The sequence below is a fragment of the Gallinula chloropus genome (genome assembly GCF_964237585.1).
Source record: "Gallinula chloropus genome assembly, chromosome: 8".
NCBI classification, from domain to species: domain Eukaryota; kingdom Metazoa; phylum Chordata; class Aves; order Gruiformes; family Rallidae; genus Gallinula; species Gallinula chloropus.
Window position 1 is genome coordinate 7,544,470 of NC_140093.1, and position 26,350 is coordinate 7,570,819.

Here is a 26,350-nt window from a genome sequence, read left to right on the forward strand (position 1 = left end):
TGCAGCAGGGGCAGCGGCAGCACCGCCGCGGCTCCTCCCGCCCCGCCGCCCGGCATCGCGGTAACTGGAAACCGGCGGCGCATCCAGCGCGCCCAGCGCTCCTGGGGAGCGGGGAGAGGCGCCCCCACCACCCCGGGTAGGGTTTCCCGGGGAGGGAGGCGCTGGATACCCGAGCCGCCGTTAATGATTGATGCGGCCGCAGCGGGGAGGAGGGGCCGGACCCGGGAGAGCCCCGCGGCCGCCCCGGCCGAGCCTCGTCTCAGCGAGGTGCGGGGCTGGGCCCGGCAGTGCAGACCTCTCAGGGCCCCGTTCCGTCGGCAGCTTCCCCCGAGTCCCGCGCGTAGGGACCGCTGGCGCGGGCACAGCCGAGCAGACACGCCCGCTTTGTACGGAGCCCTTCCCACGGGGGCGTTTTGGTAGGAAAAGCACAAAGGGGCATGGGCATGGGCTGTCCGCGGGGCTGCTCCCAGCCCTGCGCCGCGGCTGCGCCAGCGCGGGTGCCCAAAGGCGGGCAGAACCCCGAGGAAGGGGAGGGTGACCCCGCGGCGTCAGGAGATCCCCAGCGGGCCTGTCCCAGACAGGTCTGGGAAATACCCCCAGACAGGGGACACCTGGCAGCCGGGTGGGTTTCTGCCGTGTGCGCTTCTGTGAGGCAGCCCGAGCCCTGGTTCCTTTGGCGACATTATCTCGTGCAGTGAATGCGAACGTGATTTCGGCAGCTGAAAGAGCGCACGTCGCCCTGACACACACGGCACCCACCTTCTATCTGCGCTCCAAGAGGGGTGACTGGGAGGGAGACGTGGTTAACGGGCTGACAGTAGCTGCTCTGTGTTGATCCTTAGACAAATCCTACATTTATCGGCCGTGCGGTTATGCAAGCAGCACAGTTACATAAGCAGAATATAAAAATACAGAGAAAAGAGCCGTGTGCGTGTCACCCTGCCTCGGCACATCTGAGGTAAACAGAAGGCGGTGCGGAGAGGTAAGCAACTGTTGCAGGCGCAGGTAGGAGCCAGCGTAAGGACTTGTTCTCCATTGTTTCCACTTGTTTCCCTTTTGGTTTCAAATGGTCTTACACATCTGATAGCGCCGGGGTTTCAGATGCTTGTATTACATGATGACATTCAGATATATGGTCATACGGTATAAAACGAGGTCCGGTGGAATTAGGACATTCTGCCCAAAGCTTTTTTTCTAAAAGTCTTCTGTTCGATAGTGAATCACGACAACATGCCAAACCTCCTGATCAAGGACATCATCAGAAATATGGTTTTAAAAGTTGGCACAAAGATGTAGTAAAAATGTGTTGCCAAAAGCCATTTTCAATGCATTTTTCATTGCAGTAGAAATACTGATTTTACACCACTGTCAAAAGTAGGGCAGGGAGACCGGTGACTCTGCTTATAATCTTTATAAAAATTACATGGGAGTCCTGCTAGGAAAATAAACACAACTGAACAGTCCAGAAAAGTCAAGGGGAGGTGTGAAATATTAAACTAAGAGACTTGTTTTTTAGGTAACAGGCCTAATGTGCTCTGATGTCTGTGTGTTTTAGAGAGGGTGCCTAGAAGCGTGCAGGGACATACCTGCCGGACATGGACACTCCTCAAGGAGTGACCGACTGACCAAGGGTTCTGCCCAGGCCACCTGCACAGCTGTGGGCTCTGCTGTGTGTGATTTAAGGAGAGAAAAGGCTCTTTGGGACTAAATGAAAACTGCTCAGCCTCTGTTAGAGGTCAGGCTTCTCATGGGGCTGCTCTGCACTAGAGAGGCCACCCTGAGAAAGAAACATGCCAGATGCTGGACCGTTTGCCACATCACTGCAGATGCACTGCACAGAAATGTCCTACCCGTCCTTGCTCACACGCAGGTGTTCTCAGTAGGGCTCTGGCAATCGTTTACAGTTGAGAGTGCCATTGCAGGCCCTAGGGAAGAGGACTGAAGTGACCGTGATCTTCAGCCTCCCTCATCAAGGTTAGATAAGGAGAGGTGGTTGACTGGGAGCAATCTGGTTTTAGACCTGCGCTAAAGAGCCTGTTGGAAAGCCACCAGCAGCTGTTGCAACAGATGGTGTCTAAAGAACAACAGCATCCGCCGCTGATTGGGAACTGCTGGCCTTGCAGTGGCAGCAGGGCTCGTCTGACACGTTCTGACTTTCCTGCAACCCCCAGACTTTCGGGGATGTGGGAGGCATTCAGCCCTCTCGCCTCAGGGAGTACCAGCTTATCGCCTGGCTTCCTGGGGGAACACCCATGGGGTTGGTGTGCTTATGGGGGCAGCCCAGGCTGGGATTTGCTGGTGGAGTTTGCTTGTGGCTTAGTCCCAGTGGCCACTGGACTGTCCAGGTAGTGGTGGAGATAAACACTAATGCTGCAGAGAAACGTCTGGAAATTTCTCCCTGCTATTGAGTCTTCTGTAGTATTTTAAGATGCTTTAAAATAATATTTATGGGGATGGGGGGCTTTCTGCTTTGCAGAGCCAAGAGTCACTCAAGAGACTTGTGCATACCGGCTCCTCTGGAGGAAGCACAGGCCCATAGTAACGATCCAGCTTTGTCCGCTTTGTCCCTTGTGGGTTTACATGTAAGTGCTGTGCTGGAGATAAATACAAATAGTGTAAAATGAATGTAAATTTTCTTTTCTCTCCCTCTGTACAGGGATCCAGCTTTGGCTTGTCCCGAGAGCTCTGCTGATGTTGCACATACATAACCTGGGTCTCCTTGTCTGACCACAAAGTGCCATGGAGATCTCAGAGCTTCTAAAGAGCATAGTTTGCATCACTGCCGAGTGACAGCAATGTGGCTTTAGCAGCCACAGTAATGAAACTCATTACTAACGATCCGGTTCTTTTGCTTTTTTCCAAGGCTGCCTCCTCACAGGGGAGAGTGTTCTCAGAGGACACACTGGGCTTTCGTAAAGACAACTGCATACATCTTACATGGAGTTAATTATTCTGTTCCCAAGCCAGCTGTGGAGTAGAGTACTGGGAACCTTACAATTTAAAGCACTTACAACCTCAAAATAGCCTCTTATTCATATGTAGTCCATCAAGGTTAGTATTACATGACTATTATGTGGTAGGCCAGGGAAAATCAGGGCATCTGGAGGTCACAGAGATGAGTCCACGTAATGTAGTGTATGAAGAGGCCTCTGCATTTCTCTAACCAGAGTTTATATTTAGAAGTGCATGGTCAGCATATACCAGGGTTTCTTCTCACATGTGTAGAATTTTCAGCAGGCTTTCTCTCCAAATAACCTTTGAGAGACTCTTAAAACACTGATGAAGGCACTGCCTAATGAGGTTCGGAATGTAAGATAATGTTAATTAGTGCTGGCTGAAGACTCAAAGACATGCTAAAATAACAAATGTGAGTTTGTTTCTGTATTATATTTTATTCATTGAAGTCCTTTCACAAGTTACCATTTTGTCTGAAATATCAAAAGATACTCTAAATTACTTCAACCCACCCCAATCAAATTATGCCTTTTGGTTAGGAAATAAAAGCTAATTTCATCTTTTGCACTCTGACATACTTGGCACACTAGAGGAGGTTGTACTTAGCCTTCCTATTATCCATTGCCTGTCTGCATGAGTGGAGAAAGTAACTTAAATCTACCACTACAGAGAGTCATCCTGGGACCAAGCAGTGATGGTGCTTAGAAGGTTTAAGTTGCTTTTAAATCCATACCTTCAGCTTCACCCAACTGAACCCACTCACACTGGCAAACATCAATCTTAAGAGCTCTTGATTGACATAATCCTTTGCCATACAGCACTCTCTCTCTAATTTCTTTTTCTCTTTTTTCACCTTCAAAACAGAGTTCACTGATTTCTTTCTTAAAAACAGGGTTTATCTGAGTAAAGATATTTAACTTCTTTGTTTGCTCTGGATTTTTGTCCTTCACTAAAATCCCTTTAGTAAATCCGATTCTGTTCTGCTATCTTCCATGGAACCCCACTAACCATGAGGGTAGACTCTCCATATTTAAAAGAGTAGGTGTTAGAGAGGCTTTAGCTTCATCTAACTTTGTCTCATGTAGCTCACACTTGCAGTTTCTCTGGGAGAACATCTTAAAAGATTCACACACAAACATGGTCCTTTTGTTATGATTTTTTTTAATCCTTTCTCAACTGTGTATCAATTCTGTGAAAATAATGCCTTGATAGGCAACTCTCTACTGCAGCTTTTGTAATAATTGAGTGGGCACGGTGCTTTGATTTAATATTGAAGAGATTAATTTTTCTTTAGAAATTCTCTCCCACTATCTTTTTCAAACTGGCTGAACAGGAATCCTTGCATCATTTTCCCCTTCTTGAGAAACTAATCAGAGACAATTATACTTTACAAACATATTTCCTTAATAGATAAACAAAAGTGAAAGCAATACTTGCATTCTAAAGCCCTACTGAGAGGTGAGAAAAGCTAGATATAGTAAAGGGAATAGCTGACACCATCATGGTTGCATAGGAATGTTACTTTTAACCTCTCTCACCAGGAGATTCTAATTTTCTGCTCTCTTTACTTTCAGGCTAAGCATTTTCAGGTTTGTGCTCTTTATGCTTTAAAAAACAGCCATAAAGCCAATCCAAAATAATCTGGGAAAAAACCTTCTAAACACAGAAAACTGGGGAAAACACTTCACATTTTAAGAAAATTTCTCTGAATATTTGGTGGTTGTTTTTTTAGGTTCTTGTTTTGAAAGATCAGGGGTTGAACTTGTTTTTCTTCTGGAAGCAGCAAATCTGAACATAAGTATTGCAGTGAAATTAGTTTTACCATGATGAAGAATTATATATTGAGTATAAATATGTTTTCCATGGTCAGAATCCACCACTGTCACACCTACCAGAGGTTCATAGCAAGAGCAAAGTCCTTTGCAAGTGTTGCAGGACTGAACCTTCACCTACAAAGTGCGTGGCTAAGAAATTGTTTTGTTTTTATGTGCTGAGTGAGAGCCTCTTCCAGAGCACAAATTGCTACTCACTGTTGGTAAGCTGAAAGGAGGGACTCTCTGTAGGACAAAGGAAAGATCAGTGTTTCACTCATCTTGAACTTCCATGCTTTTAAATAGCTGAATAAATGTGCACATCTGGATTCCAGCCATGTAGGATAATTCTTTCTGACAAGAAGCTGCAGGAGAACTTTTGGAATTAGGCCTTCATTTGATACTCACAGTAATGCCTGGAAAATACACCACAAATCGCCGACGTTTCTCAGCCAGACAGTACAAGTCAGATGTTGCCCCTATGACTGGTTTGTATAATGGGCCTCACTGCTTGAGTCCCAGGGGCACAAAGAACCCTGGTTCCCTGATAAGATGCGTGTCCCAGGAGAGCAGCAGGGCCCTGGAAGGGAAAGCTGCTGCTGAATGGCAGGACTGGAGCAGGGCTTGCAGCTCAGAGGAGGGCAGCAGCACTGAGACATGGAGCAACACAGATGGCTCCAGCCGGGGGCCGGAGGGCATACAGAGCAGAAGCAACAAATACAGGCTGCTGGGAACCTCGGAGCCAATGTCCTCTCTGGCTCTTTTTTGTTACTCAGCCTAGGCTACACGAGCTCCAGCTCTGCGTGCTGCCTTCTCATCTCATCTCTGCCCAGCTCCCCTCGTGTGCTGCACACCCATAGCTTCCTAGCAACACGCAAGCACACGGGGGAGCTTGCATCCACTTACTGTAAGAATCCTTGCCTAGCGGTTTTCAGTCTTGGGGTGGGAGGAGATGGGGGTGGAATAAGGGAAAAGAAGCCGGAAGAATTCTACCTAAGCAATGAGGAAACAGCACGCACAGGCTGTGACTTCAGGGATCCCTGAGCCACCACTGAGAGCATTAAGTGACTCATATAGTTATAAACCGGTGCGCCCAGCAGCTTGACTTCTGCCCTCCTCCTGGTCTGCCCACCTCATGCCCTCAAATGTGCTTCCTTTGCTACAGGGTAAAGAACTTCCACAGCAATTTAAATCCTTCCTTTCCACTTTCTTCACACCCACCTTCACCAAAGGATTCCAGTAGTTCAGCTCTGCCCTGGCCTGGGCTGAGAGCGAGGGAGAAGCGCTCTTCTGAAAGAGGGGAGAAAACAGGCAGAAGAGAAGGGTAATGCACTGCTCAGCATGTGGTTTACTTAATGTAGCTTAGTGTTAATTATTTATGATAATTCATGATTTTCCCTAGTATACTGCCTAATGATATCTGTCATTGTAGCAACAGTTAATAACTCCCAAGTCTGCATGCAACCAGACCTACTGCATTATAATGAAAAATGTCTAGTAGTTCCTTTTTAACATTATTATTAGCCTACCCTTTCCAGTATTAATTCTCCATAGATTTCTGTCCTTTCCTCTGTCCTACCTTCTCTTCCTCTCCCATGAAGCCCAAGACACCAATGTGCTGTCATTCACTAACTGTATGCGAGTGCTACTGTACTATTGCAGTGTGTTATAAATAGCAGAGTTTCAGAAGTACAGTTCATTCTGAAAAAATATCTTTAGCAATGACCTTTGAAACTCTTAACTATATCTTTCCTGTTTTTCACAGCATGCTCTGGATTGTGATGCTCTTAATTTGCTGCAGTTTATTAATTACAACAGAGCGTAGAGGCTGAGCAGTAAGCAGAGGATTTAAACAATGAGGTGGATAATTAAAAAGGATTAATGAGGTGGATTAAATAAAGGGATTGAGGCCAAATGGAGCAAAAATTTTCTAAACAATAGGGCCCCCAAAACTCTAGCATCCAAGGGCACACTCCTCTTTGCAACTAGATGTTTGTTTTTTATCCAGAAGCGTCTGTCTTTTTTTTATACCATACTTATTAATGCAGTCCCAGGAGAGCTGTGCAACATTTAGTGTCTCCTCCTGTGGCCCTAAGTGTTCCTTCTATTGAGTACAAGTTCCCCAGCTGGTTTACTCGCAACTTATTGCTACACCTGTTTCTACTACCATGTTGAAAAAATCCAAAAGCAGCTCAAGGACGCCACTAATCTTGTGTCCTGGCAAGCTGGTGAAGCAGTTCTAAAGAAAACAATGAAAAAGATGGGGGAAGAGAAGGATTTGACTTGGATTCTGAAGCAGTAAGATCCTGCCTAATCCATCTCTAAAGTGCCTTGGCGAATGCTATTCCTTCCTGTGTAAGGAGTCCTGTATGGGTAAGTTTGGAGCTGAACAAATCCAAAAAAGGCTGATTGAATTATTCCCTAATCCTGCTGTCAGGGGGTGGGTGTTATTTCTCCTTCCTTCCCACCAAAGCCAGTAGCGATTCCACTTAAAATCTGTGCAAAGCCTTGGGGTGCCCGCAGAAAGCTGTGCAGGTGGTGGCCAAAACGGAGAGCTGTCCCCCAGAGGGGAAGGTGAGATCCTAGATGGCAGGGTGCCGTGTCAGCTGTGGGTGTGAGTTATTGCTGTAACTGCTTGTTGTAGAAGGGAGCTCAATAAACATAACATCTCTCTCAATCTTTAGCTGCCAACCAATTATCAGAAAATACTTGCATGGTTCTGTGGCAAAAGGTGGAAGGAGATTGCAACGGCGGGAGAAACGGGTAGTTCTGCCACACGAGCCTCCTGTGTGTACCTCGCCCTTTGCCGCAGCGCTGCCTGCACAGCCGCTCACCTGGCCGCAGCGGAAAGCGGCCTGCACCTACGGAACAACGACTGTTGTCATTCATGATCTTCTGTGTCACTTAGGAAGCTGAAGTCATACCGGCGCAATGAAGTTCATCACCTCCGGCGTGCCGAGGGGGACAGCGGCGGTGCCGGTGCCCGGTACCGGTGCCAGTGCGGGCCGGCCCGGCCCTGCCCTCTGCCGGAGCGCGCACACGGCCGCGGAGGGCGGCCCTTCCCCAGCTGCCCGCAGTCCCTGCGACGTTGCTCGTCACGGGAGGAACAAGATACGGTCCTGGCGTTTCTTTCTGTCTGCATTGCTGATCCGGCGTATGGATCCGCGTTTCCCGGCTGTGAGGGAGGCTTTTCCCCTTCTCCTCAGCTCGCAGAAGAGGGTTTGTTCTCGCAGCGCTTTAATGTTACTTCCACTCACCAGCCTACCCAGTCCTGTTACAATCTGTGTGACAGCCGCATCAGGAGCTGTAGCCGTGAAAGGACTGGCGGCTAAACCCTCACTTTAAAGACAGCTACTGGCAGGGCAACACGCTCTTGTCAGCCATCTCCCTGCACAGCTGGGTGTGCACCTGCAGCAGGTGAGGTTTCCTCAGAGGTCTGCCCTCCTCTCTAAGCTTCCAGTCGTGGGCGGCTACCCCTGCCCTCCTTGCCTTCTCCTTTTGCCTCTTCTGGAAACTCCCACCTCACTCTGCTGACAAGCGTGGCCGTTAGCGTAGGCCCTGTTCCCTCCTGTTGCTCACTGGGCTGCGGGTGTTGGTGGATTTAAGGCTTTCAGTCACTTCTGTGCACCTACTGTCGTTTTCTTATGTGTCATCTCAACTCCAGCATCTTACGTGTTATGCTGAAAATCCATGAAAGCACGGGAACGCAAGACAGAGGACAAATACAACATGACCTCTGCTCATGGTGTTCAGCAAACGCTGTGTCCTGTGGTATCAAACCCTGCATCGGAGGATTTCCTCTGCTGTCCTTCTCAGCTTTTATTTTTGGGCTTCTCTGAATTTGCTTGAGCATTTTAAGCGTGCTTGGAACAGTATTCTGGCTCCCTATGCTAGATGTTTCGGGGTAAGCCGCGCCTCCAGGCTGCACGACCATGCACCGCTCGGTCCCTGCGGGCGCGGCCCTGCGCACAAGGAGAGCAGGTCATGCCGGCCGAGGCGCAGGACGCCGCAGCTGCACGACACGCCGTCCGTCCTGCCCAGCCTGGCCCCGGGCGAGGCCCTCCCACTTGAAAGACACCGAGGGCCCGCGGTGTACGGGGCGTTACATGGCGTGTGCCGGCAGGACGCGCACGCCACCTCCCGCGGCCACCGCGCTCCTGCACTGCGCGTCCCGCCCGAGCTGTTGCCCGCTGCCACCTGCTAACGCCTGGCGGGAAAACGCCGGGGCAGCGAGGCAGGCTCCGCGCGATCTGCGCGGTCCCCGCACCCCCCGGGGGGCTCAGGGCTCCTGCCTGCAAGCCGGCCCCTCGCGTCAGGGTCTCTTCCGCGGGACCGTGCGTCCTTCGCACGAGTGGGTGCGCCGGTGCCGCTTCAGGGCGCGGCGCCCGGCAGCGCGACCCGTGCCCACGCTGAGCACCTTGCCGCCGCCGGCTGCTGCCTGCTTTACCGCAGCTGGCTGTTAGGCGGATTTGGGTTGCTTAGCGACTTCGGTCGGATTGTCTCCCGGTAATGTGAGAGCAAGAGGCCTGGCGGGTCACCGGCCACCCACGGCCGCGGGTCGCGCTGCCGCCTCTCGGCTGAGGAGGAGACGCGGGGACAAGCTCCGCCCCACCCGGGGCGGAGAGCCCTCCATCGGTGGCTCGACCATCGACTGCCTGTCCTCCGCTCGCGGGTTCGGTGCGATCGGTGTTCGTTTCCTCGCTGTTAAGGCTAAGCGAGGGGAGAGGCAAGATGGCGGACAAGGCGCCCAGCGGCTCGCAGAAAGCCAGTGGGAAGGTGAGGCCGTTCCGCGGGGCCGTTTACAGCTCACCGTCCCGTTCCGCCGCCTGCGGGGGGGTATGGCCGCCGCCGACCGGCGCGACGGCGGGGCCCGGGAGCGGCGGGACGGTGAGGCGCCGGCGGCGCGGCCTGCTCCGTCCCTGCTCTCTGCCCAGGGTGACTGCAGGCCCCGGGCGGGGGGTGGGGAGGCGTGAAGGGGGCGGTGCGGCCGGACCGGGGGCCCCGGGCCTCTTGCGGGGCATCCCAGCTTCCCGGGACCGGCCTGAGCACGTTTCTATCCCGGGCCGCCGGCAGCGGCCTCCTCGCGTCCCCGTGCCCCTGGCGGAGGGATGCGCGGGCGGGGAGGGGAGCGGGGTCCCGGTGGAGCTCCGGTAACTGCTGCCGCGGGCCGGCCTGTTCTAACCGGCACATCTCCGCGTCCGTCTGGGCACGGTTAGTTATACCTCGGTCGGGTCTGTTCCCGTGTCTAACGTCGCTGCCGCCGGAGTCTGGATCCCCCGTGGGCTGAAGCCCGCGTGGGTTAGTTTCCAGCTTGAGAGTGTGAGGGAAAGTGATAATTTGGGATCGGTCTCTTCTTTTGATTGCAGTGAAATTACAGCTTTCACAAAGTGACCATGGCGTTCCCCGCTCTTTTCACTGTACTCACTGTACTTCCTATAACTGTTTTTTGTTGGGTCTGCAGGCCAGAAGTCGGGGTAGTGCAGGGGTTGTGGCAGACTTGTCCAGAGCTGTGCGCTGAACCGGTGCCTGGCTGCGAGTAACAGCAGCATGGAGCTGCCTGCTCTCTAGGTATCCCCTTCAGAGGGTAAGGGTGTGTTTGGGGGATACCCTGGCAGCTGGATTGGCAGTTAGTGACTCTTCCTTTCACTCAGCATTGCTGCACGTTTTAGACCAGAGGTATATGAATCTTACAGGATTTTTGTGCGAGTAAACTAGTCCAGGAAGAAGCCACATCTTTGGCTCAGGAATTTCCAGTGCTATATAGATTTTAATCTGGTCTTGTATTCCACTAAACCAGGATTGAAAATAAAATATGTTGGGTTTATTGAGGGGTTTTTTTTTTCTTTGCTGCTAGGAAACTAGTTGAAATGTAGTTACTGAGAGCCTTTGCGTGTTTACCCAGCCTGCGTTATTAGAGTAAGAGATTTTTATTTTGTTTCCCTTTTATGATCTAGTCCAAGTATTGCCAGGAAACTTTTTTTCCCGGATCTTGCCTTTGGCCTGGAATGGCAATTGAGAGCTGGACAGCAAACTTCAGTAGTAAAAGTCTTAATTTATTGAAAGTGGCGTGCAGGGTATAAGACATTTTTGGATTTCGAGTATACTTAGACATAGAATAGTAACTTAATCATTGATTACTGCAACTGATAACATTGTACACAAAACCAACCCAGATGGATCCTTTTCTTTTCACAGTTACATCATAGACTTTTTTTTGATCATTTACTATTTCTGTACTGATGAAATTCTTTCTTTAATATATAATAATAATTAATTTATAAGAATATTTTTTTTGTCCTAGATCTTAGTTCTAGAGATTTAAATAGGAAAGAGGGACAAAATTAAGACAAAAGAGATATTAGCCAGGACTGCAGAGGCAATCAATATGGGATGTGATTCTAAGATGGTAGATACTGATGAAGTTCAATTAGTATCTGAATGTACCAAAATACTAGCTGCTTAATGATTCTGCCTTTTTTTTTGATCTTCTGATAATAGTAACTATATTGTATGACCATTGCTCTTACATATCATACTGTATGAATTTGGTACCATGTGGCAGAAGACATTAACCACTCAAGAAAGCTGTAGGTTTCCCATTTTTTATTCTAAAAGATGCTTTAACAATGTTCCCTAATCTTAAATGGATTTCTCCGGCTTTTGAGTAAGCTATGTATTAATTCAGTGTTGAAGAACAGTGATGACTTGGCTAGGATGGCGAATTCTAGTTCGAGGTAGCATTCTGCAGGATGGTGGAACTCCTGATCTTTAACTTTCTCTGTGTCATTGTTCAGTTGGTGACTAGGAGTTGCAGGTGTTCCTCCACTGGTGGAAATATAGAAGCAGACAGTTAAATGCTGGCAGCTTCTGTTCATCTGAGTTTAAGGTTGCAATGGAATAGTATTCTTTCCAAGTACATTGGAGAAAGCCATTTTCTATTTACTTTCGTGTTTGCAAGTGATGTCTGTTTAAATAGTGAATTAGTATGTGCTGTTCTAGTAAATGTAAAAAGCAAATAGATGAGCTATAAAATAATTGTCAGTGTTTACAAGCATTTTTTTTCTAGACAATTTCGTAGAGGAAGGAAGAACAAAAAAGACAGTTTGGGCTTCAAACCTCCCTGCTTATGCTGGATTTGAAAAATTTAATTTAATTTTCCTAGCCCATCAGATTGGGGAGAAATAATCTGCCTGAGTGCAAGTAGCTGCCCAGAATGGGCCAGAATCAGTGGAAGGTGTTGAAACAGGGTGAGAGAGTCTTACAGCAGAGTTTCTCATAAACACTTCACCCTGAAGCTATGAATTTTGGCAAGGGTAGGGCTTTTATTTGTGTATAAGTTTTAACCATTACAGTTGTAAAAAAAAAAAAATCAAGTTGAAAATCTGCAAGACCATGGGATTGTCTTCTTGCTTTTATTGGCAGCTTTTGTTGCTCTTTGTTGTTTTACTAAATGGCACCAGTAATAATGAAAGAAAAAATATATTTGCTTATGTTATACAGTATGTTTTAAATATTTGAGAAATGACATCATCATGCCAGTTTTACCCAGAGATCATTAAACTTGGGGAAACTATGGAGAGCTGGATTTGTGGGCGCTTACACTGCTGACAGCAAAGAAGACTTGGGAGAGCAGTTGTTTCTTTTCTGTTTTCTTTGGAAGCTACCAAAGGTTGGCAGTGTTTGCAAGCATTTCTTTGGAAGCTACCATGGAGCTGGAAGAAAAATTAAACATCAACATCTGCAAGAGGGCTCTCTGCTTTGGCTTTCTGATACAATTTTGTCATAAGTTTCACTTGTATGATCCTTAGAAGAGTTTTTTGGTGTTTTTTTTTTTTTTTTAAGGTTGAGTAAACTTTGCTAGACTCAGTACTGGAGCTTTGAGTGACCTGACCTCCAAGACTGTGGTTTGACAGGGCTGTATTTTACTGGAATACCATTTCAGTGGCCTACATCACTGCTACTGTTATGCTAGCACAATTCTTTGAGGGACCTGTGCAGTGAAAGAGATGGAGAAAGGGATTAAGAAGACACTTGTTGGTGTGTGTTTTGAACATGAGGGAGCTATCTTCATATCTTAGACATCTTCAGGTGGAGGACAGAGTGCTGGGTGTATTTGTTTTCAACAGTTAGTTCAGCTGAGCTACTTAACACGGTGAGAAGAGAAAGTAATTTTGCTCTAGGTTTTAACACAGGTGGGCAACAAATTCTGAAATGCCTCATCTATGAAGGCTAGAAAGACTTGGTGATTCTGCTGATTTTACTCAGCTGGTGTAACTCTTAAGGAAGCAAAATATCCCCTTTTGTGAAGGTTGTGCAGAGGGATGCAAAGTGCGAGGTTTAGCAATGTGTAATTTTGAGAATCATTTAATCTTGTGCTCTGTGAGTTCAGTTGCTTGGATGGTCAGAGTACCAAGGTATGAGCTAAATTTATAGATGGAAAGAGAAGACCTTAAAAATAATAACTGCTTAAGGAGGAGGAAAATATGGCTCTGCAAAGCTGCTAAATGCTGTGGGATAAAGTTTGTCTAAAAGCTGAAACTGATTTTGGAAGTTTTCAGAGAACACCTGAGTAGAAACTCTGTTGCTTGGCTAATGTTTGGAGTGGCTTGCTCCACAGTGCTGTCTGTGGTCCTTGTTGGTAGTTTGGGGAGTGCTGCTGTACTTGTAGCTCAGTGACTTCCAGACTTGTGTGATCACTGGCTTGCTTTCCTGCTGTTAGTCCACAGAATCTCCACGTGCTGCTACAGTTGAAAGGCTTTCTGAGCATTATCATCTGCTCTGTTGCCTGGAGCAAGAAGTTTAGTGCCTGTTGGTCCTCCTTTCCTTTTTTTATGATATTCTCAGGATATTGTGCCTTAAGTGTCACTGTACCGAGCATCAGCGTGTTTGTTGTCCTCCCTGTAAGCAGCTTTAGCACCCATCCTTGTTGGAAGGTGTTGCTTTCCAAAATTTACGTTAAACAGGTGTGGAGAATTGAGAAATGGTTCTTTCATTCTGCTGTTGCCAAAAAGCTTCTGCACCCCAAGCAGTGCTAGGTCTTGACTCTGTCAGTGCACTGGGGCAGCATCAGCCCACCTTTGAAGTTTATCTTTTTAACTGCAGGACTGAATTTGGGTTTTTTTTTTTTGAGGGTGGAATTTTAACTGATGTGTTGGTTGCCGCAGGGTGGCAGCTGGCAAGAGGAGAAATGCTGTTTTCAGGCTCTGGAATTCTTCTGTGCAGTGTCTTTCTTTTAGCTCTGTGATGTTGTGCTACACATTGATAAACTCTCAGGAGGAGGATAGGGTTCATTAAGCTACATTTTTGCAGCACCAAATACAGAGGAAAAGTTTGCAGGAAGCTATCAATATTGGTGGAAGATGCTTGTGCTGTTTGCTTCCACATATGGTTTAATAAACTGCTACTGGTACATGGGAACTAAACTTTTTATTAATTTCTGTGTAAAGGTATGCTCTGTGAGTCATGTATAGTGTTGCAGGTAAGTGGAGTTGGAATGTCTCTGAGACTTAAGACATCATTAGTGGGTTTTGTGTCTTCCTCCCCCCCCCTTAAAAAAATACCCAACATCTATTCCTAGGAGCCTTTTGCTTCTTTTAAAGGGTTATAACTTTGTGTCTCTATCTTTGTGGACTTAGTTCTGGTTCCTAAATTGCTGTCTATCATTTTTTCTCGATTGATTTAACGGTGAAGTGTAAGACTGTTGATGAAAAATCATGATGTCTAGTAAATTATCTTTTAGAGTAGCATTTGGTTCTTGTTCATTTTTGAAGACTGGAGATAAGCACCATACTATTTAAGGAAGAAACTATAAATTCCTAGGAATACGGAGAAGTGCTGATGTTCTGGAACTAATGAACAGATTTCACCTAATAGAAATGTTTTATTTTGACTTGAATTTCCATGTAGATATAAATTGTATACCAGGCAGTTATGTCTTAATAGTAGATGTTGTGTCAATGAGGTTTTCTGGATTTTGGGCATCACATAACAAAAAAAAAAAAAAAAAAAAAAGTGTCCAGCCCTGCTTGTTGGAGTGTTCTCCATCACTTACACTCATTTGAAAACCTGGTTTTAAGAAATGCCTATGCAAATGTTGTATATATGCTGGTTTGTGTGTTGAAGTTTAGTTACTCAACACAAATTGAACTTAGTGTTCTTGAGCTGGCCAGCTTCCATCTATGCACAGTATATTAAGAGCAGTTTTGGAAATGATTTTATAGTAAGGCAAACATAATCAAGTACTCAATGTAATCTTTAACTGCTCTTAATGACAACTATTGCAGGTTCAATGTAGCAGGTTTTGGGGCTTTTTTTGTTGGTGGTGTGGTGGTGGGTTTTTTCCCATGCAGTGGTGGTAGTGGCATGTTTATAAAATCCAGCTGTGAAGATGTAGATTATTTTAATGGTAACAAGAACAGTCTGCTTTTAATTTCTTTTTTGCTTTACATTGTTGTGATCCTGTTCAGATACATCGTTAAAATGCATTACATGTATCTTTGTTCTTGCACATTTAGATGTTCAAGTTGAAATGTTGACATTCAAGGAACTAAGTAGAAAAAAACCCCCAGAACAACAGATGGTTTCTTTCTTTTTCTGTGCCTCACCACCTCTTTATTCTCTCCTCAGGTCAGAGTGCCAGATGCACACACCACTGGATCTGGGGATACACATGTAAGTCCAAAATACATTAAAGAATTCCCCAAAACCAAAAACCCATAAAAAAAATCCAACCAAAACCACAAGCTTAAAATAAACCTATTTTCTAAAGAAACTGCCTTGCTGCAGGCAGACTGGTGCATTGTGTAGCTATCTGTAGGTGTTTTGTAAAGGAACCATTGATTTTTTTCATGTTTAAAAATACTCCTTGGAACTTTCAAACAGTCATGAGTATAGGAAGCTCCAATGCATGATAGATACCTGAACAGGAAGAAGCTGTAAGGACTCTTACATGTTTGTCTTTTATACGAAGGAATAGTTCAAAATACACGGTGATTAACTGTAAGAATCACTTGATTAAAGTGCTCTTCTGTATACAGTTGGCATATTGAAAATGAGATAGTGTGACGCTTATTCCATCCTTTATTGTTACCTTTTGCTTCAGTATATTCTATTAGACAGAAAAATGATTACTTAGTCTCCCTCATCTGTGTTTGAAGACACCTTCATTTGATCATTTGGCTCGTATGTTTCTTGAAGGTCTACCTATTTTTGAGTTAAAATGAAAACAGGCAGCAAGAGCCACACAGAGGGTTAATACTAGATGATTCGCTCTGGTTTGGATTTCAAGATTTCTATTTGATGTCAATATATTTCTATATGAAAAAGTCAATTACCAGCTGTTAAAGGGCTTGTAAGGTAACATTATTGAAGTTGTAGCGGCAAAAACCTTTCATAAAGAAGTAGATCCTTTTATTGACTTGCATTACTTGCTACAATTGTCCATGGAACTCTGATGCCTTATAGTCAAGGAAAAAATGTTTTTTTTAGTGGGAGTTTGCTTTCATACAGTAGTTTGATTACTCAGCTAGCAAGTTTTTGTTTCCATCATTTGCTTTACCCTTTTCACCGTATTCAGTGTTTTGAAGGAGGAAAGCCTTCAGGTTTTTAGAGGTCTGTTAGGAATTCTATAAAGCTACATATGGCTAATAATAATGTTATAATTGCCTACTGAAATGTAACTACTAGGCATAGATTAGTTGAGTCCTATTAACTTTATATTGCTCCAGCCAGTTGGAATGTGTTTTGTTTTGTTGTTGGTTTTGTTGGGTTTTTTTCTGAGACCCTTTCTAAACTGAGGAGATGTTGGAGCCAGTTATCTTATGGCAGCTTCCCTTATGTCACTAAAGCATATATTCATATGGCTGATGTCAGGTATCCTGTCATGTTACTGTGAGAAATTATTTCATGATGACAGGATAAATCTTAGGTAGCGGTGTTGTATTTGTTTTGCTTGCATTGCTGTGCCGTAACGGTATGTCCACCTTTTGCTGAGGTTTTATGTTGTTTGTCATACTGAAATACAAGTTGTCTTTCAAACTACAGGAAAACTGGATGTTAATAACTTCAAAGCCACACAGATGTATGAAAAGCTTCTGATAAACCTGTCGCAGTAGCTTATCTTGACAGTGTCATAAAATCATGGACAATGCTGCATTAACTTGTAACTGATAATTTTCCTTTTAATGATGAAATAGGGAATGCTTTTCAAAAAATGTGACTTGTTTTCATTGTACACATGCCACAGATCTAAGAGGGATTTGTGATACTAAACAAGAACTATCAACTGAAGGTATCTCAGACAGTTGTATAACACGGTGCTTTTTCTTATGTAGAAAAATCTGAAAGGGAAGCTGATGCTAGAAATAAAACCCTTTACAAATAAAATTAGTGCTAGAGGAAATGATGATGATAGGATTGGGAAGCCAGCCATATGAGGAAAGGCTGACAGACCTGGGTCTGTTCAGCCTTGAGAAAAGAAGCCTTAGGGGAGACCTTGTCACCATCTCCCAGTATTTAAGGGATTGCTACAAAGAAGATGGAGGCTCCCTTTTTAGAAGGAGTCACATGGAAAAGACGAGGTATAGTGGGAATATGAGGACGTTCCAGTTAAACACAAGAGGAAAATTTTTCATGGTAGAACAATCAGCCATTGCAGTAACCTCCCCAGCAAGGTGGTGGATTCCCCAACATTAGACACTGAAGATAGAGCTGGACAGGGGAATGGGCCATCTTGTCTGGATGGTGCTTTTGCCAAGCAAGGTTGGACCAGATAATCTTTGAGATTACTTCCAACCTGCTCTTCTGTGATTCTGTGTCTCTGGGAAAATGTGATCTGGCATCAGAATTTTTTAAAATAATAGTACAGTTAAGTTGTTCACTGTACTTGTCTTGATATTCTATGAAATTGAGCTGAATTTTTTTCCTTGTTTTTTGAAGAACTGTCATTGCAAAAATGGTAGTTTAAAGCATCACTGTTATTGTGTTAATGCATCAAAATATTTTGAAGATTGAGTGTAATAGCGTGTATTTTGCCTTCTGTGGCTTTCTTCCTTGTTCTTGACCTGATTCTTCATGAATTACTGCATTAAGCTAGGAGTTTCCAGAGAGGTTTCATATATTTTTTTTTTTCTCCTTCCCATTGCCTGAGTCTTGTGAACATGGTCTTCATCCTGCTGTCTTTCCTCTCTCAACACTTCACCGTCTGTTAACTACCTAAATAGAATCTCAGAGTTCTAGTCCAGTACTCTCCAGAAATGACTGTTTCGTTGAGTTTTTCCTTTATTGGCATTTCAAGAAAGGAGGAATGGAGGCTGAATTAGCTGAAATAATAACCATCCCTCACATTGAGCTCCTAGATTGTAACCATTTTATTCAGCTGAAAAACTCTAGAATAAATTCTGTTTTTCAAACAAAAAGATTATATTTAACCTTGAAGTACAACTGAAATTTAGCATCTGTTTTGCCCTTCAGTTACATCTGTTTGACCTTGTACAAATATTCTTGTGGCCAAAATAGCCAGAAAAGCTTTTAGAATTTTTCTTTCTGTGGGGGTTTGGTACTTTTGATGATTTGGGGTTTTTTGGTGGTGGGATGGTTTTTGGTGTTTTATTAATTCTGGGTGTTCCAAAGATCAAACAGGAACTAGTACAAACCATGTATTTCCAAAAGCTTAGAAACTGTGTTGCGTAGTAATAAGATCTCCAAGCTCTTAAAACAAGTACCCTTCAGATTGCAGCTGTGCTTGAATGGTGTATTAAAAGCTTTCTCATTAAATCAAGGATGATTTGTGCTTAAAAAAAAATCTGAATTTTTTTTGTTGTGTTAGATAAGGGCAAATTCAAAGATAAGTACAGGAAGCCTTTGTTTTGTTTTGGTTAAGTCACTTCAGGTAGCAAGTTCTGGTCTATATCAAGGTAAAAACATTATTTTATTTGGTTGTATAAAGAGTTTGATGTTTGGTTTTTTAATCCCTTTTGCAGCCTCTAATGGAAAGCAAACTTAAAGCATTCAGTATTGGCAAAATGAGTGCTGCCAAACGGACTCTAAGCAAGAAGGAACAAGAAGAGTTAAAAAAGAAGGTAATGGTAGAAGATGAAAAATTTATTTTGTATACAGAGCTAAAAGAAGTTTGCTTTTACAACCAGCTTTGTCACCAAATTTACTTTTGGTGATAGTAGCTTTCTAAGAAGGAAAGTGGATTGTGTTTTACACATATAATTTATTCTTGGTGTCCATGGCATTTAGAGAGAGGGGCTTGCTTCTCTCTCTTTTTTTTTTTTTTTTTAAATGGGATGTCAAGTTCTTTCATGAAATTCTGAATTAAACTCAAAGGATTGTCGGTTGCTCAAAATGAAGACAGCTATGACCTTTGTTTATTTTCCTCTGCTTTCTTTGCTCTCTATCACTGGATTTCAGTAATTAAAGAGTACCAGTCCTCTGAAATTATTTCAATGCACATCCTTATTATTCTGTAACACATATCTTTGTCTAATTACTTCTTCTGGAATTAAAATTCCTTATCAAATTTTAACTTTTTTATTGACATCCTCAAATTTTAGGAAATAATGTAGCTTTTAGTTGCCAGCTGGAAGTTTTGGAAATTCTGGGCTTTGAATTTTACACACACCACACTTAATATCTTTCAGTGGACTACCTCCTGCTGGGTAACAGCCTAGCCTAATTCTAGCCTCAAGATACACAGTAACGCTGCATTTAGTGCATCACTCAACTTGGAAGTTATTTCAGTAACTTCTGTAGGAAGAGCATAAAGTTGATCCTGTTGTTAATCCCCTTCAGTCACATGGGTTGGCCATGATGAGAAAGATGGAATGCATATTGTTCTCTGATGCTTAGGTCAACAAATGCTGGGCTTTCGTCAGATCTTTTGTTTGGGATCTTGTGAATATTGAATTGCCATGTAAACCTTTGTAATTGAACAGTCATATTTGAGCATACTGGCCTTGTTTGCTTTATGTATTATGGGCTGTGGTCTTCCCACATATCTCAGAAATTTGAATTCAGTCTAAAATTGAAACTCACTTGGTGCAGTTTGTAGCATGAATTCTAGAAAATAAAGAGTGTCACATAGCTAATTTAAGAATAGCTGTCTAGTGAAGGTTGTTCTGTGGTGATAGTAAATTGATTAACATTTGCTATGTAGGAGGATGAGAAGGCTGCTGCAGAAATTTATGAAGAATTCCTTGCTGCTTTTGAAGGAAGTGATGGGAATAAAGTGAAAACATTTGTAAGAGGAGGAATCGTTAATGCATCTAAAGGTATAACTAATCTTTTTTGGGAGTAGTGGTGGTGGATTGTTTGGCTTTGACTGCAGATGAAGGTTGACTTTGAATTGTATTTTAATATTAATATGTTAGATTAGAAGCAGCAAAGGAAACTCAATGCCAAAATCTATATGCTTTGACTCACTGGGTAGATAGTAGTGTGATTTGTCTTTTAAACCTCAGATGGAAAAATGCTTTATTTTAAAATACCCATTCTTTGTTCTTCACATTAAAAGATGTTAAATTACAAAAGGTTGTATTGCCACTTTTTTTTATGAACTAATATATTGAACTGAATAAAAATTAAAAAAGCATTCTTTCTAATGAGCAGTATTATGCAGTATTAGTTAATGGAATTTGATTTTAATTATTTGCCTTTAATTTCAGAGGAGCATGAAACAGATGAAAAGCGGGGTAAAATCTATAAGCCTTCATCACGATTTTCAGATCAAAAAAATCAGCCAAGCCAACCATCTAATGAGAAGCCTCCATCCCTCTTAATGATAGAAACCAAAAAGCCTGTAAGTTTCATATTTGATTATTAACCCATACTTAGGGTCTGTGTGGTCTTCCGAGGTAGTTTATCACATATTAAAAGAAGATGGCAATTTTGATTTGCTTAATCCCATAGTAGATAAGATCATGAAATACAGAGGTCCAGTAGGCCTGTATCCAGCATTTGATATATGTAGTACTGCACTTGGATTTGGCTGCTGTATGTTTTTACAGAGTTCCTGCTAGTTGAGACAGACTGCTCATGAGTGCAGGTTTAGTCACTGTGGCGACGTGACAGTTTCTCCAATCCTGAGAATTTGTGAAGTTTTAGAAACAATTGTTACTGCCATATGTTTCTAGGTTTTTATAACTGAAAAAAACCCCAAAACCCCCTGACCTTTGCATTGATCCAAAGTTTTCTGGGTGAAGTTTTCTTATTTTGGGGGTTTTATTTGTGGTGATGTTTAAGAAGCCCTTTTAGCTCTGAGTTGTACCAATTTTGACCCTTTTTCTGAAGCTGAACACCTTGTTATTATTCAATTTATTTTGACTTCTGCATGGTGTGTTATTTTTTCCCCCCTAAACTGAGATTTTTATCTTAAAAAGTAATGGAAATATGAAGAAACAATTTGCAAGTGAAGTGATAGTTACATATGATTACTGTTACTGCTGTATATATGTAATGTGTAATTATTGTCTTGAATGTCTTTAAAAAGTCTTTTAATAGAGCTTGCTACAATTCTTTAAGCTTCAAGTAAATCATATGTGATACTGCTTGTTAGGGTGGCAAATGTAATGTGATAATGGATAATCCCATCCGAACTTCCCTCCAGTTTTAAACGAAACTCAAGTTTAGGCTAGCAGGGTAATACTGGATGGGAGTTTTGAATTTCGTTGTATGTAAAACTCTACAATTACATAAATGAATGGTAGCTTTTTTTTTATTATGCCAAGCTTTGTTCTGTCATATACAAGTATTTGCACTGTAAGAATGTTACTGCTTTTCAAATTTGTCATAAATACTTACCAAATAATGCAATCAGTTTACTCACTTGCCCTGTCCCATGGTAATTGAAGATAATGAGGTAAAAATGATTTTATTTATTTGGCAGACCCTCCCTAAAAACAAAAACAAACAAACAACTTTGCCTGGGGTGAGTAGGAAGTCCAGTTTTTCCAAAGCTGTAGTGTGTAACACAAATACTTTGTATGTCTGCCTACTGGAAACGTTTTCATTTAAATTTGGTTTTATGAAAGCATTGTTGTTGAAGATAGAGTTCACATGAGTTAGTTAAGGTACAGATACTACAGTAAAAAAAGAATCTGATATCCATATTCTTTGTCATTCAAGAGTGTTTTTTTTTGAGGATCTTGAACTATTTAGAGTAACTTTCTTCAGATGTATTTATATCTGAAAGGAAGCAAGAAAAAGAAATTCTTTTCACATAGAATGTGGATAAAGTAACTAAATATGTATGTAAAGTAACTTAGATGTATACTCTATTTAGTGCATGACAATTTGCTAGGGGTGTAGTCAGCTTCTAAATTTCTAACCAGAACAAAGTGACAAAATGCATCACAGATATTTAAATTTGTATGCTTTAGAGAGTTCTGCCAGAAAAGACTTCTGTTTCGAAATCTATCATCACACATGCTGCATTGCAGTAATGAGAATTAACAAAGTTTAGTTTAAGCTATCCTTAATTGTGTATTTTTCTAGCTTTGTGTTTGATAGTGCTTAGTCTTAATATTTTCAAGTCTGTCTTTTTTTTTTGTGTGTGTGTTGGTGTTTTTAGTGGTGTGGTTTTTTTCTCCTGTAGTTTACTTGATTTGAGAGTTGTAGGTAAACTATGCATGGAAATTTTTTTAAATTCTGTTATATATGTACTTTTTTTGTTTCATTTTATCTGATGAAATGTTGGCTGATATATCTTTATTTTTAGCCTTTGAAGAAAGGAGAGAAGGAAAAGAAAAAGAGTAATTTGGAACTTTTTAAAGAAGAACTAAAACAGTAAGTTTGACTAATTTTTACTGTAAATAAAAAAGATGCAAGACCTTAACCTTGTACCAACTGACAATATTTAGGATCATGCTTGCTTTCCCCAAGTAGGATTTTTGTTTTGTTTCTTTTTTCCTCAAATACTTGTAAGATGGTGTGACTTAATTAAAAATGGCAACAATAATAAAATGCAGTATGAACCCATGCAGTTGGATGCTCCTTACAGGTATCTGTGATTTGACTGGATAATCACAGAATGTTAGGGGTGGGAAAGTGGCCTCTGGAGATTATCTAGTCCAACCCCCACCGGGGCAGGATCACCTAGAGCAGGCTGCGCAGGACAGCATCCAGGCAGGTTTTGAGTGTCTCCAGAGACGGAAACTCCACAACTTCTCTGGGCAGCCAGTTGCCATCTAATTAGTTATCTGGTGTTTCTTCATATTTCTCCCTTTTTTTACACTGGTTGGTGGTAGGAAGTGTTTACTGCTGTTGCCAGACAAGACTTCTGTTTTGAAATCTATCATCAATCAGAGACTATAAAATAATCAAAAAGAAAGCAAAAAAGCCAAGTACACTGGCTTCAGTCTCTGTTTGTTGAAGTGAATGGATTTCTTTGCATGTCAGAAATGCTTGATTGTGACTTTTGAAAGAGTTTGATATACTGCCTTTATAAGCAAAAGAATATCCAGAGCAATTAACCCAAAAAAGTACATGTAAATGCTTAAAGTATTTCAGAGATTCCAGTAAGTGAATGACTGGATATGTTTCCAAAGCTACTCAAGATGACTTTTTTGATCAGTTATGTGTGAATAGAAACTTTGATGATTGAATGCACCAGCCATCTACCAGGATAAAAAATGGAAACCTAGGTTTTTTCCTTTGACGTCAGCTGTCAGTATGTTACTTAAACGTGGAACTTGGGATGCAATTCATTTTTAGATTAGTAAGTGTGAGCCTGTAAAGGAGAATGCTTGTTAACGTGGTCTCATGCATTGTTAGTGACATGCAACAAGACAAGTAGGTAGTGTAACTGATGAAGTTATTAAGGTTTTTGGTGTTGACTTTCCTCTTTATGGGGATGTATCAGAGGCATTGTTAGCAAACAGACATGTGTATCAGACGCCAAAGGAAGAAGTTTTGTCAGTGTCCCTAAAACTCTTGTCTGGAGGGATTGTAGTGTGAGGTTCAGCTTTTCTATTAATGCAGAAATAAGACTTGTAATTGGAGAGGTGTGTTTTGGCTTGCATAATGAAAAAAAACCCTGAATAATGCTTCAAAAAGCAGATTCTTTCACTTATGAATGTGTAATACAACAGAAAGAGCAGCACATGTATGGAATGTAACAGAGTGCGATATATGTGCCCTGATGTTAGAGATGGAAAATAAAATAATCTGTATGCATTAATTAAAAAATAGGTACTGCTTTATAAATCCATAAATATGTCTTGTGAGTACTATCAGAACTTCACTGCTGTCTGTTTGTTAGTTCTTCTAAGTGGATTGAATTGACAACTTTGCGTTCCTGGTACAGTTTCTTGTACCAGAATTTGAAGTCAAACTACAAAGAACCAAATACTTACTTGTATGATACTATCTTCAGAGGTATAAATCAAGATGAGGTCCTGCATGTTCTGGAAATGGTCATATTGGGGTGTCTGTCAGCCTACGTGGTGGCAGCCCACACCATTAAATCCTACAAGAGGTAGGAGGGGAAAGAAACTAAAACATACTGGCAATTTGGATTTTTTAACAAGCGATTTATTTATTTTTTGAACAAGTTTAACATTAAAAATTCTTCTGTTTCTAAAGTTAATTGAAAATTTTAGAATCATAAACTCATGATGGTATTACTTTTGTTAAACTTCTTTTATAGAATACAAGAGGAGCGTGATGAAAGACATAAAACAAAAGGTAGATTGAGTCGTTTTGAACCACCCCAGTCCGATTCAGATGGCCAGCGTCGTTCAAGTAAGTAGATGCTAGTTTTCATGTTTCCTTGGGCACAATATTTGTAGACTAAATTATATATCTTTTTCTTCTGTTTATTTAGTGGATGCTCCTTCAAGAAGAAACAGATCGTCTGGTGGTAATATAGATTCTTTTCTCAATTCAATATAATTTTGTCACTTAAATGCATAGCAAGAATTATGACTTCTTTTTTCCCCTGTTTTTTCCTCCATCATTGTAGTACTGGATGATTATGCACCAGGGTCACACGATGTTGGAGATCCAAGCACAACAAATTTGTATCTTGGAAACATTAATCCTCAGGTAAGTTTGGAGCCGAGGAGTGAAGTGCAGCGTTGGCGTGTGTGGGTCTAGCTGGATTTCATTTTTTTTTTTTCAGTGGGATTTCCTCCCCTTTCTATTTTAAACCATACACATGTTTAAAGCCACATCTTAGGTACAGTTGGTGGCTGTAGAGATAGTATTAATTTGAATAAAAACTCTGTACATGATGCTGCACAACTTAAGGTTTAGGCTATCACTTATTAGATGTGAATGCTCAGTTAAAACTTTTTCTATGGATATCTCCATGAAAGGTGGATCATGTCTCAAAAATGTCAGTGTGTTCAGTTTAAAATGCGATTTTTCTAACTGTTATTCTGCATTAGATTGCACTGGGAAGTATTGATGGATTGTTTTGTTTCAAGAAATAAAAAATTAAAATATAGACATTTGGACAAGAAAATCACTGAGCATCTTAAAAATGCTGTAGCAAGATGCTAATTTCTACCTTTGTTATGTAGATGAATGAAGAGATGCTATGTCAAGAATTTGGACGCTTTGGACCATTAGCAAGTGTTAAAATTATGTGGCCAAGAACTGATGAAGAAAGAGCAAGAGAAAGAAATTGTGGCTTTGTTGCCTTTATGAACAGGAGAGATGCTGAAAGAGCATTAAAGAATTTAAATGGTAAACAGATTTCTCAGTTGGTAATTATTTTTGAAGGAATATGGAGAAGTAATTGTAAGCATATGTTTTTGGTAAATTATTGGACCAATACAGCACTGGCAGTGTTTTTAGTTTACACTGACTTTCACTGGCGGCCTGATGTCATCACACTATAGCATACATAAGGGTTGGGAAAAGTGGCGGCTTTTGCAGCGGATAAAGATGTGAAATTTCTGACTGATTTGAAGATGTGAGCTGGAGATAATGTTTGATAATCTCTCCTCTGTAAGCAGACTATTTTAAGAAGAAATGTATTGCTTGTAGTTGTCTACCAACTGGGGTTTTTTTGTGGATAAATTTAACTAGTGTACATGATATAATTAGTAATTGGTTATAAATAGGTTCTTTTGAATAATGGCTTGATTTGTAATACTGAAGAGGTAACTTTTACTACACCATGCATCTGATTTTGCACGTGGACTATCTTGCCTATCTTGTATTTGGAGGGGGGAAAAAAGGATGAAATCAAATATCTTAGATGAAGAAATCTGTCCATACAGTTCAGGAAGACCCTAAAAATAAAAAATGGGCATCCTTGACAAAAAGAATAGAAAATAAAAGGTTGCCCTTGCAATGGTAACTCAAAATGGGCCTTTGCTAGGATAGTTAGTAAGTAGGCTTACAGTATGTAGGAGGTCTAAATTATATTTGTTTTTTTAGTAACATAACTTGTATTTGTTATTATGAAGAAAACACTTATAGTACAAGTAATACAAATATAATACAAATAATATAATTTTAAGATTTCATTCTGATGTGCTGAATGTCAGAAGCTTTAATTTTTTTCCCCAGCAATTCAAGGAATTGTGTACTGTAGTGTCCTGAAAATGTACATTGTTGGGGGCAGATTAGTA

General features: G+C 42.1%; 1 protein-coding gene across 4 annotated transcripts in view; it reads left to right on the forward strand.

Moving 5' to 3' along the window:
• Nucleotides 1-9,447: 9,447 nt before the first annotated feature.
• U2SURP (U2 snRNP associated SURP domain containing) overlaps nucleotides 9,448-26,350 on the forward strand; it is a 43,708-nt gene continuing 26,805 nt past the window's right edge. For 2 of the 4 annotated variants that reach the window (XM_084267084.1, XM_084267087.1), the window contains exons 1-11: nucleotides 9,448-9,542; nucleotides 15,393-15,437; nucleotides 18,746-18,844; nucleotides 19,927-20,041; nucleotides 20,435-20,568; nucleotides 21,655-21,696; nucleotides 22,486-22,553; nucleotides 24,415-24,509; nucleotides 24,592-24,627; nucleotides 24,730-24,812; nucleotides 25,292-25,457. In XM_084267084.1, the coding sequence (XP_084123210.1) occupies nucleotides 9,498-9,542; nucleotides 15,393-15,437; nucleotides 18,746-18,844; nucleotides 19,927-20,041; nucleotides 20,435-20,568; nucleotides 21,655-21,696; nucleotides 22,486-22,553; nucleotides 24,415-24,509; nucleotides 24,592-24,627; nucleotides 24,730-24,812; nucleotides 25,292-25,457 (928 nt within the window). In that variant the 5' untranslated portion in view covers nucleotides 9,448-9,497. The remainder of the gene's footprint in view (nucleotides 9,543-15,392; nucleotides 15,438-18,745; nucleotides 18,845-19,926; nucleotides 20,042-20,434; nucleotides 20,569-21,654; nucleotides 21,697-22,485; nucleotides 22,554-24,414; nucleotides 24,510-24,591; nucleotides 24,628-24,729; nucleotides 24,813-25,291; nucleotides 25,458-26,350) is intronic. The other 2 variants (XM_084267085.1, XM_084267086.1) reach the window with 2 other exon arrangements.